We start from the raw sequence: 15,179 nt of genomic DNA, 5'->3' as shown, positions 1-15,179 counted from the left end.
GCACGTGGGCTCTGTAGCTGTGGGGTGCAGGCTCCAGAGTACATGGGCTCTGTAGTTTGCCGCATGCGGGCTCTCTCATTGAGGCGCGCGAGCTCAGTAGTTGTGGCGCATGGGCTTAGTTGTCCCATGGCATGTGGGATCCTAGTTCCCCGACCAGGGATCAAACCTGTATCCCATGCATTGGAAGGCAGATTCTTAACCACTGGACCACCAGGGAAGTCCCTAATCCTCATTCTTAAAACTTCATTTGATCTACTATGAAATCATAATTCTCTTCCTAACACACTGATTCCATTTCTTAGGAACCAAAAACCCTGGCCTTTTCGTTGGTAAGAAACTATTCACTCCCTAGCTTAAGTCATTCTGTAACAAATGAAAATGAAAGTTATCGTGTCCAAATGTATTCTCTGTAACGACTAACAAGTTTTCTTTTCCAATCATGGAAGAGTGAGGATGGAAGGGACAAGTGTAACTTTACTCACTACATGAATGTGTATAATCCTCCTGTACCTTTCCATCAGCATTAGTGATAAATCAATGACTCCTACGCCCCTCTCTAATCTCACATATTCAAACAAGAAAAGGCATTTCACATTCATTTTTCTAAAATTAATTAATTTATTTATTTTTGGCTGCATTGGGTCTTCGTTGCTGCATGCAGGCTTTCTCTAGTTGCGGTGAGCAGGGGCTACTCTTCGTTGTGGTGCTTGGGCTTCTCATTGTGGTGGCTTCTCTTGTTGCGGAGCATGGGCTCTAGGCACACGGGCTGCAGTAGTTGTGGCACGCGGGCTTCAGTAGTTGTGGCTCGCGGGGTCTAGAGCACAGGCTCAGTAGTTGTGGCGCACGGGCTTAGTTGCTCCGCGGCATGTGGGATCTTCCCGGACCAGGGATTGAACCTGTGTCCCCTGCATTGGCAGGCAGATTCTTATCCACTGCACCACCAGTGAAGCCCTAACATTCATTTTTTATACTCTTCCCTATTTATGTTTTTTAACACAGCATGTATCATTTTATAGTGACAAGAAAAGGAAAGATATATATGCCTTTTAAAATAAACAAATTAAAAAAAGATAGTCCTCTGTCTCCTTCAAGCTTGGGGAAGCTTGATAGAAAGAAATATAAAGACCCTCTGAGAAGGACACACCTTGTACTCAAAGCCCCACAGATGGTGATAAATTACAATTCACAATGAAAACAATCCATAATGAGTGAAATCATCAAATACAGTAGAAAATTAGACTCTCCCAAGAACCTCATGTAATATAAGATAGTATCTGATTTTAAAAAGTTAAACACACACACACGAAAATGCAAAAGACAGCACCATTAAAACAAAAAACAACAGATAAGGAAAGATTTGGAATAGAACATCAAAAGAATTATGGCCATTCTTTCTTGCCATAAACAAGTTACTGGAAAATCAGACAAAATATATGAGAGAACTGTTTTCAGACAGCAGACAACTAGCTATACAGGAATGTGATCCCTGAGAGAAGATATTCAAATGGGGCAGTTTCTAGATTGCTACACATATAAGGGGAACCTAAAGAGTTGGCAGTTTTGCTGAGTTGAGGAGACAGAGATCAGTCTTCAGGGTGGCCAAGGCAGCAAAAATTTGTAGAACAGAGCAATGTAGAGGAAAAAGTTCCAAAGAAAGAAAAAGAGAGAAAGACATCTGCAGAGGGATCCCCTAAAATCTTTGGCTGAGTACTGATACGGAGTGAAACTCCATGAGGCCAGGGAAAGAACCACCAGAAAGCAGTACGTGAACAAATCCCAAAGTCACGCAGGGTTAGGAATAGTTCACATTCTCACCAGCCAGAGTGAAGAGATCTCATAATAAACAAAACATTTGATAGTAGTGGGGTAACTAGGATAAAGTAGTAGGGTAAAGGCTGATCTGAAGCCACTTTAACAAAGCAAATATAGGCATACCTTGGAGATATTGTGGCTTTGATTTCAGACAACCACAATAAAGCAAATATTGCAATCAAGTGAGCCACACAAATTTCTTGGTTTCCAGTGCATAAAAAGTTATGTTTACACTATATTGTAGTCTATTAAGTGTGCAAAAGCATAATGTCTTAAAAAAAACAATGTAAATACCTTAATTAAAAAATATTTATTGCTAAAAAATTCTAACCATTATCTGAGCCCTTCAGCAAGTTACAGTAGTAACGTCAAACATCACTGATCAGAGATCACCATAACAAATATAATCATAATGAAAAATTCTGAAATGTTGCAAGAATTATCAAAATGTGACACAGAAACACAAAGTGAGTTAATGCTGTTGGAAAAATGGTGCCAACAGACTTGTTCAACAGAGTTGCCACAAACCTTCAATTTGTAAAAAAACACAGTATTTGTGAAGTGCATAAAATGAGGTATGCCTGTAAATAAGCTTTGAATGGAACAACTTGATCTGTGAGTAGCTTAACTGAATGCCAGCACAAAGTCCAAGATTCTTTAAAGGAAAACAACAAAACTACTAATCAACAAAGTAAATTAAATTTCACAATGACTGCAGCCAATTAAAAATTACCAGGCATACAAAGAGTCAGAAAAACATGATCCTTAAACAGGAGAAAAGTCAATCAATAAAAACAGACCCAGAAATGACAGGGATAGTAGAATCAGTAGACAAGGATTTAAAAGTTATTATAGGGACTTCCCTGGTGGCACACTGGTTAAGAATCTGCCTTCCAATGCAGGGGACATGGGTTTGAGCCCTGGTCTGGGAAGATCCCACATGCCACGGAGAAACTAAACCCGTGTGCCACAACTACTGAGCCTGTGCTCTAGAGTCCGCAAGCCACAACTACTGAGCCTGCATGCCACAACTACTGAAGCCCACGTGCCTAGAGCCTATGCTCCGCAACAAGAGAAGCCACAGCAATGAGAAGCCCGAGCACTGCAACAAAGAGTAGCCCCCGCTCACCGCGACTAGGGAAAGCCCATGCACAGCAATGAAGACCCAACGCAGCCAAAAAAATAAAATAATTAATTAAAAAACACAGCTATTATAAATGTTATAAATATGATACGAATGAAAGAAAAATATAAGCCTGAGGAGAAAAAAAATGAAGATATAAAAAAGATCTAAATGTAACTTCTAGAAATAATATATACACGTACCTGAAATGAAAAATATACTGAATGAGATTAACAGCAGATGATATGCTACAGGAAAAAAATAATCAGTGAACTAAAAAACAGTAACAGAAAACGGCAAAGTCAAAACACAGAAAGAAAAAAGGAAAAAAACCTGCCAAAAAAGCCAGCAGAGTACTTCTGTGACTTTTGAGACAACTTTAAGCAATCTAACATACTTGTAATTGGAGTCTCAGAAAGAGAGGAGATAAGAGAGGGTACAGAAAAATATATTTGAAGAAATAATGGCCAAAATTTTTTCAAATTTATGAAAATTATAAACCTCAAAACCCAACAGAAAAATATCCACTTGGACTTCAATAGTGAGCAAAAAGTTATCTTTTGAAAATTAAATCAAAATAAGACTTTTTCACATAAACAAAACCTAAATGAAAATTCATTGCCAGCTTACCTACACTAAAAGAAATGTTAAAAAAAAAGAAAGAGTAGTATGAGAAATACGTGGCTAAGTATAAAAGACAAATTTCTCATTCTTAAATCTTTAATGAAAGATTGATGAGGACTCTTGCTTCTGGCCAAGATGGACGAAAAGGGGTCAGATTTACTCTCCATTCTAAAACAACTGAAAAAACACAACATGAAACAACAGTTTTCAAGATACTAGACATTAGGTAATAAAGAACAGTGACCTTTAGAGATGGAAAACAAACAAGGTGAGATGCTGCCTTGAGAGAGTTTCCAGGCTGTGGCACAGGGATACAGAACTAAAAGCAGAGCCCAGTGGGCTCATGGAGTTGAAGAGATGGAGCTGAGAGCCCAGGGAGACGAAGGCAATTCATAGGACAGAGTACCAGAGAGAAGACAATGTACATGGAGAGAATCCGGAGAGCTGCAGGGAGTAGCACTCTATTCAGCAGAGTACTGATCAGAGCATGACTGTGAGAAAACTATTTGAGGGAAGAAAAAGAGCCATCAAAAAGATTAGAGAAAAGTTCCCAGCACTCACAAAGGGCCAGGAATAGTGCTTGTTCTCACCATCCATTCTGGAAAAACTCTTCATTCACAGGGCATTGAGCAGAGTACTCAGGAAGGTCTTGTTTCAGTAGTACAGAATAATCAGCCCTAGCCTCAGCACTACTCTGGATCCTCCTAATATATCATAAAAGCAAGATCAGCTCCACCCTCACAAACTTCTCCGGGTGCGGGCTACCGGGTGGTTCACAGGGGAGCAGGCTGAGCTGCAGGAAGGGCACCCTGGGGAAGAGGAGGGCGCGAGGCATTGAGGCAGGGGAAAGTGACCAGCTGCCCTTCATTGCCAGCTAGGGATGAGCACGCGGCCGCTGCCCTACCCGGCTGCCCATGATCACTTGTCTGCAGAAATGTCAGCCGCTGGCACCCGGGGCCTGCGGGCCACCTACCACCAGGTACTTGATAAAGTGGAACTCCTGCTGCATGAGAAATTGAGGCCGTTGTACAACCAACCGGCAGGTCCCAGAACAGTATTTTTCTGGGCTCCAATTATGAAATGGGGGTTGGTGTGTGCTGGATTGGCTGACATGGTCAGACCTGCAGAAAAACTCAGCACAGCCCAATCTGCTGTTTTGATGGCTACAAGGTTTATTTGGTCAAGATACTCACTTGTAATTATTCCCCAAAACTGGAGTCTGTTTGCTGGGACAGAGTTTCTTTGTTGGGACAGCAGGAGCCTCTCAGCTCTTTCGTATTTGGAGATATAACCAAGGATTAAAAGCTAAAGCAAACAAAGAGTTCTGATCACCCTAACAACCTAGATGTGGACATAACCACTGGGACCTAGTTTGATTTATTATTCAGTTGTCAATGAGGTGATGGTAACTGTGTTAACGTTTGTAATGCATAAAATCTAACTGTAATTGGGAGGTAGTACTTGATTCAACAGAAAAATAAAGCAAACTTTTAATAATAAAAAAAAAAGCAAGATCAAATAGGATCAAACTGTTTAAAAGTAAGTCAATTAATCCCAGAACAAAATTCAAGAATATTTAATAGGAAAATAAAAATATCCAGCAACCAACAAGGTAAAATTCACAATGTTTGGCATCCAATCAAAAACTACCTGGCATGCAGAGTGGCAGGAAAATGCAACTCTAAAGGAGGGGAATAATCAATCATTTGAAATTTACCCAGAACTAACAAGGATGTTAAAATTAGCAGAGAAGGACAGTAGAACAGTTATTACAAATATATTTCACATGTTCAAAAGTTAAGTAAAAATATGGAAGATATAAAAAAGACCCAAAATGAAGTTCTAGAGGAGAAAATGACAATGTCTAAAGATAAAAACTACACTAGCTGGGATTAACAGCAGATTAGACACTGCAGAAGAAACAATTACTGAATTAGAAGGCATAGCAATGGAAACAATTCAAACTGAAATGTACATAGAGAATAGAACAAAGAAAAATTTAAAAGCACCAATAAGTTGTGAATTTCAAGCAGCTTAATATATGAGAAATTGGAGACTCCAAAGGTCTCCAATGGGTTGGGGTGAAGGGGGTGCAAAACTTTTTTTTTGAAGAAATAATGGCCAAAAACTTTTCAAACTTTAAAACTATAAACCAAGAAGTTCAATGAATCCCAAACACAGGAAGCATGAAGTAAATTACACTAAAATACATCATAATCAAATTACTCAGAACTGTTGTTGCTAATCCTAAATCTTAAAAGTAGCTAGAGGAAAAAATCATATACATATAGAGGAATAAAGATAACAATGACATCAGATTTCTCACTGGAAAGATGCAAATCAGAAAAAAGGTAACAAACATCTTTAAAGTACTGTCAACCTAGAATTCTACACCTGGCAAAAAAATCTTTCAAAAATGAACGTTAAATAAATAAAGATGTTTGCAGACATACAAAAGCTGAAGAATTCATCAGCAGCAGACCCACACTACGAAATACGTTAAAGGATGTTTTTTAGGTAGAAGGAAAATGAGAGCAGTTGGAAATGTGGATCTACACAAAGGAAAGAAGAGCATCAGAAACAGTAACTATTTGGGTGAACATACAAATTTTTAAAAATTATTTAAATCTCCTTAAAGATAACTGATATTAAAAAAAATGTTTATGTGGTTTATTACATATATAAAATAAAATGCATGACAATGATGACATAAAGGAAAGAAGAGCAGAAATGGACATCTACTATTATAAGGTTCTTATACTATATATGAAATTATATAAAATCTCTTAAAGGGAGACTGTGATTAAAGATGTACACTATAAACCCATAACCATCATTAACACAACAAATTAGAGTAATAGCTAATAAACCAAGAAAGGGGATCAAGCGGAATTATAAAAAAATACTCAATTAAGCCTTTTTTTTAAGGCAGAAAAAGAGGAAAAAACAAAGAACAGATAGGACAAAGAGAAAACAAATACCAAGTTGATGAATTCAAATCTAACCACACCAATAATTACATTAAATGTAAATAATCCAAACAGTCCAAATAAAAAGGAGAGATTCTCATATTGGATAAAAAAGCAGGGTGCAAAGTATATGCTGTCTATAAGAAACACACTTTAAATATAAAGACAAATATAGGTTAAAAGTAAAAGGACGGAAAAAGATAAACCATGGTAACATTATTCAAAAGAAAGCTGGAATAGCTATATTAAGGAGACAAAGGAGATTTCAAAGTAAAGAATATACCAGGTCATTTCATAATGATAAACGGGTCAATTAATTAAGAGGGCATAGGGCTTCCCTGGTGGCGCAGTGGTTGAGAATCTACCTGCCAATGCAGGGGACACGGGCTCGAGTCCTGGTCTGGGAAGACCCCACATGCCGTGGAGCGACTAGGCCTGTGAGCCACAACTACTGAGCCTATGCGTCTGGAGCCTGTGCTCCGCAACAAGAGAGGCCGCGACAGTGAGAGGCCCGCGCACCGCGATGAAGAATGGCCCCCGCTTGCCACAACTAGAGAAAGTCCTCACACAGAAACGAAGACCCAACACACCCATAAATAAATAAGTAAATTAATTAGTTAATTAAAAAAAAAAAGAAAATCGATCATTAAAAAAGAAAAAAAAATTAAGAGGGCATAGCAATTCTGTTTATGAACCTAATAACAGAACTTCAAAATACAGGAAGCAGAAACTGATAGAAGATGATAATTGCTAGAACAAGTAGGCAGAAAATCAGTAAGCCTGTGGTAGACTTGAATAATATCAACCTACTAGAGACCCAACTGACATTTATAGAACACTCTAACAATAGCAGAATATACATTCTTATCAAGTGCACAGGGAAGACTTACCAGGATAGACCATATCCTGGGCCACACACAAGTCTCAATAAATTCAAAAGGACTCAAAACAAAGTATGTTCTCTGACCATGAAAAATTAAATTAGAATCTATATCTCAAAATAAATTATTGAAAAAAATTCAATCACAAAGTAATGGAGAAAGATATAGAAGGAAGCACACCAAGTTGTATTAATATTAATTACCTCACAGAGATGAAAATAAAGAAATGTTGGGGACAAAACCTTAAACTTTTTAAATACATTTTGCACGGTTTCACTAGCTACAATAAGCATGTATTCTTTTCTTATTTTTTTTAAAATATTTATTTATTTATTTGTTTGTGGCTGTGTTGGGTCTTTGTTGCTGCGCACGGGCTTTCTCTAGTTGCGGTAAGCGGGGGCTACTCTTCATTGAGGTGCACGAGCTTCTCACTGCGGTGGCTTCTCTTGTTGCAGAGCATGGGCTCTAGGCATGTGGGCTTCAGTAGTTGTGGCGTGCGGACTCTAGAGCGCAGGCTCAGTAGTTGTGGCGCACAGGCCTAGTTGCTCTGCGGCATGTGGGATCTTCCCGGACCAGGGCTCAAACCCGTGTCCCCTGCATTGGCAGTTGGATTTTTAACCAGTGCACCACCAGGGAAGTCCCCAGCATGTATTCTTCATGAAATTTTCTTAAAAAGCATTTTTTAAGCCCTATAAGATCTCTCTGAATATTTAAAATCAATTCCCTTTTTCCTTTTATAATGACTTGAGTCAAATTGTGTATCTAATAATCTACAAACCCAGAATAAAACAATCAAATACTATAATTTACTTAATACTTCTCCATTACTGGGCATTTAGGTAGTTTTACATTTTCTGCTTTATATAACTAAAACTACAGTAAATAGTCTTCCTTAAATGCCAGCCCTCAGTTTTCCCAAAAATCCATCTTTCATAATCCTGCATCTAGAAAACAAACACTAATCTATGCCTCCTGTGATCTAATCCCTCAAGAGCAGAGGTCTGCTTTGAAATGGGCTTTACCATATGGGTACTTTTCCTGTTGCAGTGATTAAAGGTGATAAAATATCTGATCTTCACCTTTGTCTAAAAATCCTAGAGGGCTCACTTTAACATATATCCAGTATATTTATGGAATATCTGATTTGTTAAACAGTTGTTTAAGCGGTAATTATCAATTACCAAACATAGAATCTAAGAACACTTGTAGGTTAGTGACATTTTTCATGTCACATTTTTCATTTTCATTTTTTTTCTGATTATACAAGTAAAATATGCTCACAGTGAAGCTTTGTACTATACCAAAATATATTTTAAAAAGTATGTAATTTATATCTTTCCTTTTAGTGTGGTGAAAATCTTAATATGTATATATAGTTTTGTAGTCTGCTTTTTTCACTTAATTATATTATATATATTTTCTAATGTCATTAAGTGTTTACAAATAGAGTAGCATCTTTCTATGTATTACCTCAGATGGAAAATAATTACAGCTTGAAATTAGCAGGAAATGCTTATATCTTACCAAAAGTCCTAGGACTTTCTGTTGAATGGATGACTCAGTTGGGAATGACTGTAAAAAGAACGAGAAACCTATAACTAAAGAACCAAATATAATAAATAAATGCTCAAATCTATCAATAAATGAATGTCAAAAACTGTAGGCTAAATTCCCATTCTAACCTCTAGAACCCTCATGAAGAGTTCCAACCCTTGATTTTCAATAAAGTGTCTGCAAGTGGTTGGAGATTCATCTGTGAGGTTCCAAAGTGCACTCAAAGTAAACTTCAAAGTAGTGTCCACTGAATTTTGATTGGTTTTCTGCTTCACTATTTGAAGAAGTTGCTGAAAGGAGGAAAATAGCATTAATTTCTAATTACTGGTAATAACAGTGACTAACAAGTCCATGAGGATTAGTTTCATGGCTTCAAACATTTCCTATAAAGGTTCTTAAAAGGACAACAAACAGCCTCTTGGATCAGACTTTTCCTTCAACAAGAAAAAAAGAGGATTTTCATAAATACTTTTAAAATATTCTGATCATACCTATAATCTAATCGCCTGTAAATGAAATGAAAAGCAAGATGATTAAAGCTTAGGACCAACTATCTTACCCAACGGGTCACAACATATACTCATTTCAGATCCTGGGATAAAAAAGGTGGAGGGGGTGAACAGGGAATGAATCTAATATTTACTACACATCAGCAAATCATATCCTATTATTGTAATATTGTCATCCCCATTTTTCAGGAGAGGAAATTGAGTCCAAGAAATGTTAAGTAATTTGATCAGAGTCAACTTAGTAAGAGAAAGTAAGAACTGGAAGACCTAATTCTCTCTAACTCCAAGTTTTCCTTCAGAAAAAAAGAAAGGACAAACTACATACAATAGTAAGAGAATTAAAGTCTAAATTGGATTTAAATAAGATAATAGCTTTGAAATTCCATTTGTAAATTATTTCTATCATAGCTTTAACCTAAGAAATTTAAGCTTGAAAAAGAAATATTTTAAGACCTACATGGGGCATACATAATTCCATTTTTAGTTTACACTTTTGAGGGTAAAAGGGAGCTCTGCAACAACAGATACAAGTAACATTAACGAACACTATTGCTTAAAGTTATGTACAATTCAGGAAAAAATTTTTAAGAAACACAAACATCTAGTTGCAATTATGTAACTTAATAGCATAGTGGCTAAGAGTGTGGCACTAGAATTGGGCTACCTGAGCTTAAATATAATCTCTGCATCTGACTAACTGTGTAACCTTGTTTGCCAATTTAACTCTGTTTCCTCATCTGTAAATTGCGGGTGATAATTAAGGGCTTAAAAAAAAAAGTTAGCTAGCATCATCATTACTACTACTATTAATTCCCGCTAATTCCTACTTAAACTAAACAATTTTCTCCCAAAGCATATGAGTGTACTACTTCCTTAGTATCTCTGAGTACACCTCCTGCCAAAATTACTGAAACACATGTACAGCAATAAAAAGCCATTTTTAAAACTAAAATGTCATCCCTGAAAAGAGTAAAAATAAATAAAATCAGCATCCTTTTCTACTCATCTAACATACGTATCATATTTTGTGCTAGGCACTTAGCATATCCCTTCAATTAATCTTTTTTTCCTTTTTATTTAATCTTCATAACAACTGTATAAAACATTTTATCATCCCTAAGAAAATTTAGGTGACTTGTCTTAAATCACACAGCTAGTAAGTGATAGAACTGGGAATAAGCCCAGATATATTGACTACTCCTTCCTTAATACCATCACAGCCTTTACCTCTTTTTACACTGCTTTTTTCACTCATATCACTCTTATTATTATATATTTATTAGACTGCATTACTGTATTACGACCAGGTCTACATAGCTATTTTCTCTACTATACTGTGAATTTCTTATGGGCAGGAATTATAGATATAATTCAGTGTAGATCCCTAACACCTAGTAAGGTGGTAGGTACCTGATGAGTATCCTATACATATTTACCAATGAGTGACTTACTTTCTCATTACATACATAATTTGTAAGTTATAGAAAAAGGGAGTCTCTCGTTTGACTTTTCCATCTACTATTATTATTCAAACATCTCACGCCAGGATTGTAACAAGCAGCTCCTAAGTGGACTTTTTCCTTCAGTCCTCCCTAAGGCATGGTTTAAATTTATTCTCTTTAAAGCTTTTAACCTTTCACTGTTCACTACATTAAGTCCTCAAATGAAGCAAGTAAAATCATATATCAGCTATTTACACTATCTTCTTCCCTAAAGCATCTAGCACAACCTTATGCCTAAAATAGAGACTCTACATTTTCTTCATAAATAACAAAATCACAGAATTTTAGAACTAGATAGGATCTTAAGGTTTATTCAGGCCCCAATGGTCCAGGTAATTTATCTAAATTCACAAAGTGAGTTTACAAGTTAGATTCCAGGTCATCTGACTCCTAGTTCAGGGCTCTTTCCATCTCTGTTAAGGAGTAAAGCTGCCTCAATGAAGAGAAATTAATTCACTCACTTAGAAGTAACAAAAATAATCTTTTAAAATATAAAATGTCAGAAGATACACAACACTGCCTGAAAATAATGCAAATGAAAACTGTTTAGGAGTCTGTACAGACTTACCCTGACAATGAAGAGTTCAGCACCAAGCTGTGCAGTTTGTTCTGTAGAAAGCTGCAAGCAAGCAGAAGACAAAGTAAATGTCCAAGAATTCACCAGTGTGAGTTTAATATCATTCACTGTAACAGACTCCAAAGGTCAGACTAAAATCTCTCATCAACCTGGAATTCCACAATACCGAATACAGCTTGTGTAAGTTACCTGGCTTACCAAAACCTCACTGGCACACAGATTTGGGGAAAAATAGTAACTGTCATGGGAAATAGTTTCCTACAGAAAATTATTCAACAAGAGTTCAGGCACCTTGGCAGCCAGGATGGAAATGATTGCAACTGCCATCCTTTGCATGTTTTGATCCTCATGGTTGCAGAGCCACTGCATGACAAGCTTGGCTGCTTCAAACCTGAAAACACACAGAGTTTCATGAATTAATCCTGGAGGCCCCAGGCATAGTTTCAAAGCTCCAGCTGGGAATTGATGCTACAATTTAGGTAGGTGAGAAGGAAGGGGAAAATTCCTCCTAATTGATAAGAGAATAACAAGTGCACTTAGTGTTGTGGGATGGTGTCATTATTAATTCTGACAACACTTTGTAAAGGAACAAGAGTTTGGAAAATATGGTCAAAAATATCTGGCATTCATCTTCTAGAATTACAACATATTTCTATTCTGTAGTGATTTCTATACTATAGCAATAATTTAAAGTATTTTCTGGGTTCCTCCCAGTACCTAGCACAATGGGAACATTCATTCATTCACTCCGAAACATTTATTGAGCTCCTGTTTTTTGCTAGATACTGTTCTTGGTGCTGGAGAGAGGGTAGTGAACAAAACAGAAAATATCTCTACTCTCATTAGAGCTTACAGATAGTGGGAAGACAGATAATAAATAAATAAGTAAAATATATGGTTTGCTTAGGTACTGACATATGCTATAGAGAAAAAAAGAAAGCAAGAAAAGAGAGGATATGACATGTGGAAACTTTATTAGTCCCCAAACATGCCCATAATTATGAGGTAATATAGCCTGGTAGTTAAGAGCAGATTCCAAAGTTCTTTCAATTTTGGGGTTGGAATTCTAGCTCTATCTAATGTTAATGACAATAATAAAATAAACTATTTTTTCATGTGAGGCAATGCAGTCAGGTCATTAAGAACATGATACACTTTGGAATCAGCCTGCATTCAAATATCACCTTCACCATTTACTAACTTTGGGACCCTGGGCAACTTCCTTAATCTCTCTGAACTTCAATTTTCTTGTCTGTAAAATAATATGATCTATTCCATAGGACTGCTGTATATGATATCACACATAAGGCTTAAGACTTAGTACAGAACTTGGCACATTCCAAACTTTTGATAAAGGTTAATTTTTTACTAGTATTGTCTTCCTCTGTGCCTTTATCTGTGTAGTTCCCAAAACACAAAACAATCAACTCAACCAGCTTTCATTTTCAAGGCAATATGGCATGGATATAAAAAGTAGAAGCTCTGGAGTCAGTCTGGATTTAAATCTAAATTCTGCTACTTACTATCTTATCACCTTGAGCAAGTTACTAAACTTCTCTGTGCCTCTGTTTCCTCATCTGTAAAATGAAGATTACAAGAGTAACAATTTCACAGGGCTGCTGTAAGGACTGAATAAGCATATGTAAAACACTTAGCACAGTGCCTGGTAAGTGCTTCATACATTAGTTGTTATCTTTATTATCTTAAATACCATCACTAACATGAAATCTTTAATGATCACCAAGCAGATGGAATCTTTCCCTCTTTGCTTGGGGGCTCAGTACATTCTGTCATCCTCTTCTATGAATGATTGTCTTCTATTATACTCATAATTCATTCATTCATCCATCCATCCATTAAACATCCACTTAAGTACTAAGTACTAGGGGCAAGATGAACCAATCACCGTCTCTTACCACAAAGAAGCTCAATTCTAGCAGAGTGCACAGGCTACCTCAAGGGCAAATGATAGCCTACCTTGAGTGATCTTAATAGCTGTGGGCCCAGCTGCCTGTTTTCTAAAGTTTTATTGGAACATAGTTATCCCCATTTGTTTATAAAGTGTCTATGGCTGCCTTGGAGGTACAACGGCAGAGTTAAGTAGGTCCAACAGAGACCCAATGGCTCACAAACCTAGAACATTTATTATCTGGCCCTTTAAGAAAAAGTTGGCCAACCCTGGGGTAGTTTATAATTTTCTTTAGGAGATTATGTCTTTTCTACCTATGACTTCATGTGATCAATACAGATGCTCAATATATTTATAAAATAAAATTAGCAATCTACGTGAGATATATGTAGTTATATTTTTATCCAAACTATTTATTTCAAATAGTAAATGGAATACTTCATTGCCTCAGCCATGCCAGTTAACAGTGTACTGTTACCCAAATAAAAGTAATTCACAGTAAAATTACTGCTTGAGAAAGACATTTCTCATTAAATCATAAAGTATAAATTTCTTCTTCAAAATACCATCATTAAAAAATTATATTTTAAAATAGTAAAATGAAAAAAAAAAAAACCTGTTTAGCTCCCAAATCACATCTTAGAAAACGAGGAAACCCTTTATACTTACTGGAATCCAGCTATATGGTCTCCCTTAACCTCTGCTTAAAAAGTTTCTTCTATAATTAAATATCAAATACCAATAATAATGAGGTATGATACAGAGAAAAGAACACTGGGCCTAGAAGACTTGAGTCTTTCTAGGTTAGCAGTTACTAGTCACAAAACCACGGGCAAGACACTGAATTTCTATATGCCTCAATTTCTTCAGCCCACAATATTGTGCAGATATTCTAAAAACTATAATCAATATAAATTCTTATGCAAAGGGCTATGAAAACAGGGGCCAATCTGTTATCATGAATGTCAAAGCACTAAATTAGAGAAAGTAGATTTAGCATTCTATAAGGCAACGCACAATCCCACCCACTTGACTAACTGTACACCAGGAATATCCTGAATGGTAAGAAATGACCCAAGACATATTTCTAAAATTCCATTTTGCCCCATTTTAAGTTCTAGTGCTATCACTTGCCTGTTAAATGGAACATCTTGAAGAATTCGGTCACTGCAAAGTGAAAGGAGGCAATTCTTCTGTAACTAAAGAACCAAAGGGAGAAAAAAAATCCTGAATAAAATATTATTTTATTTTTTAAATAGGCGTAGACTCTATAAAAAAAGAAAGATTGATAAAACACCACTTATTTCTTAAAACCTTTATTCTGCCCACCTACTGTTCAAAGACTGACTTCCACTGGGCCCATATAAGTTTACTTGCACATTTTTTTTAATCTTTTCTATTACATGAGAAATAGGGTAATAAATAGGATAACTCCAGCTAATCTCCCTCCCTTCTGGTGGCCTTTAGGTGGGTCTTATTTTGTCTTCTGTTCACCTGGCTTCCAGAGTCCATGAACACCAAAGCCTGAAGTTCATCTAGTTTGGCAATTGCTCTCAATGAGGGAAGCTGGCTTTAATGACCCACTCACCTATCTGGGTTGCCATTTTTACTTGGTTTTGCACCTTTGAGTATTTTTTACTAACTTGCCAACTCACTGTTAAATTTTAAGAGTTAAAAATGTAATTCAAGCAGCATTTTTAGTTTTCATCCTGAGGACAG

The 15,179-nt window shown here is 36.5% G+C and overlaps 1 protein-coding gene and 1 pseudogene across 2 annotated transcripts in view; one reads left to right on the top strand and one right to left on the bottom strand.

The window, feature by feature from the left end:
• The window catches only part of ZYG11B (zyg-11 family member B, cell cycle regulator), a 76,665-nt gene that overhangs the window by 19,593 nt on the left and 41,893 nt on the right, over positions 1-15,179 (bottom strand). Inside the window, exons 6-10 of one of the 2 annotated variants that reach the window (XM_059922551.1) lie at positions 14,595-14,659; positions 11,843-11,942; positions 11,543-11,593; positions 9,092-9,253; positions 8,934-8,981 (exon numbers count right to left, since the gene is read on the bottom strand). In XM_059922551.1, the coding sequence (XP_059778534.1) occupies positions 8,934-8,981; positions 9,092-9,253; positions 11,543-11,593; positions 11,843-11,942; positions 14,595-14,659 (426 nt within the window). The remainder of the gene's footprint in view (positions 1-8,933; positions 8,982-9,091; positions 9,254-11,542; positions 11,594-11,842; positions 11,943-14,594; positions 14,660-15,179) is intronic. The other variant, XM_059922561.1, reaches the window with a different exon arrangement.
• On the top strand, positions 4,494-4,887 carry LOC132347095 (mitochondrial pyruvate carrier 2-like; annotated as a pseudogene).

Source organism: Balaenoptera ricei, chromosome 1, assembly GCF_028023285.1.
Source record: "Balaenoptera ricei isolate mBalRic1 chromosome 1, mBalRic1.hap2, whole genome shotgun sequence".
Classification (NCBI taxonomy): Eukaryota; Metazoa; Chordata; class Mammalia; order Artiodactyla; family Balaenopteridae; genus Balaenoptera; species Balaenoptera ricei.
Note: the sequence above shows the minus strand (reverse complement) of the source record. Positions and strands in the feature narration are given on the sequence as shown.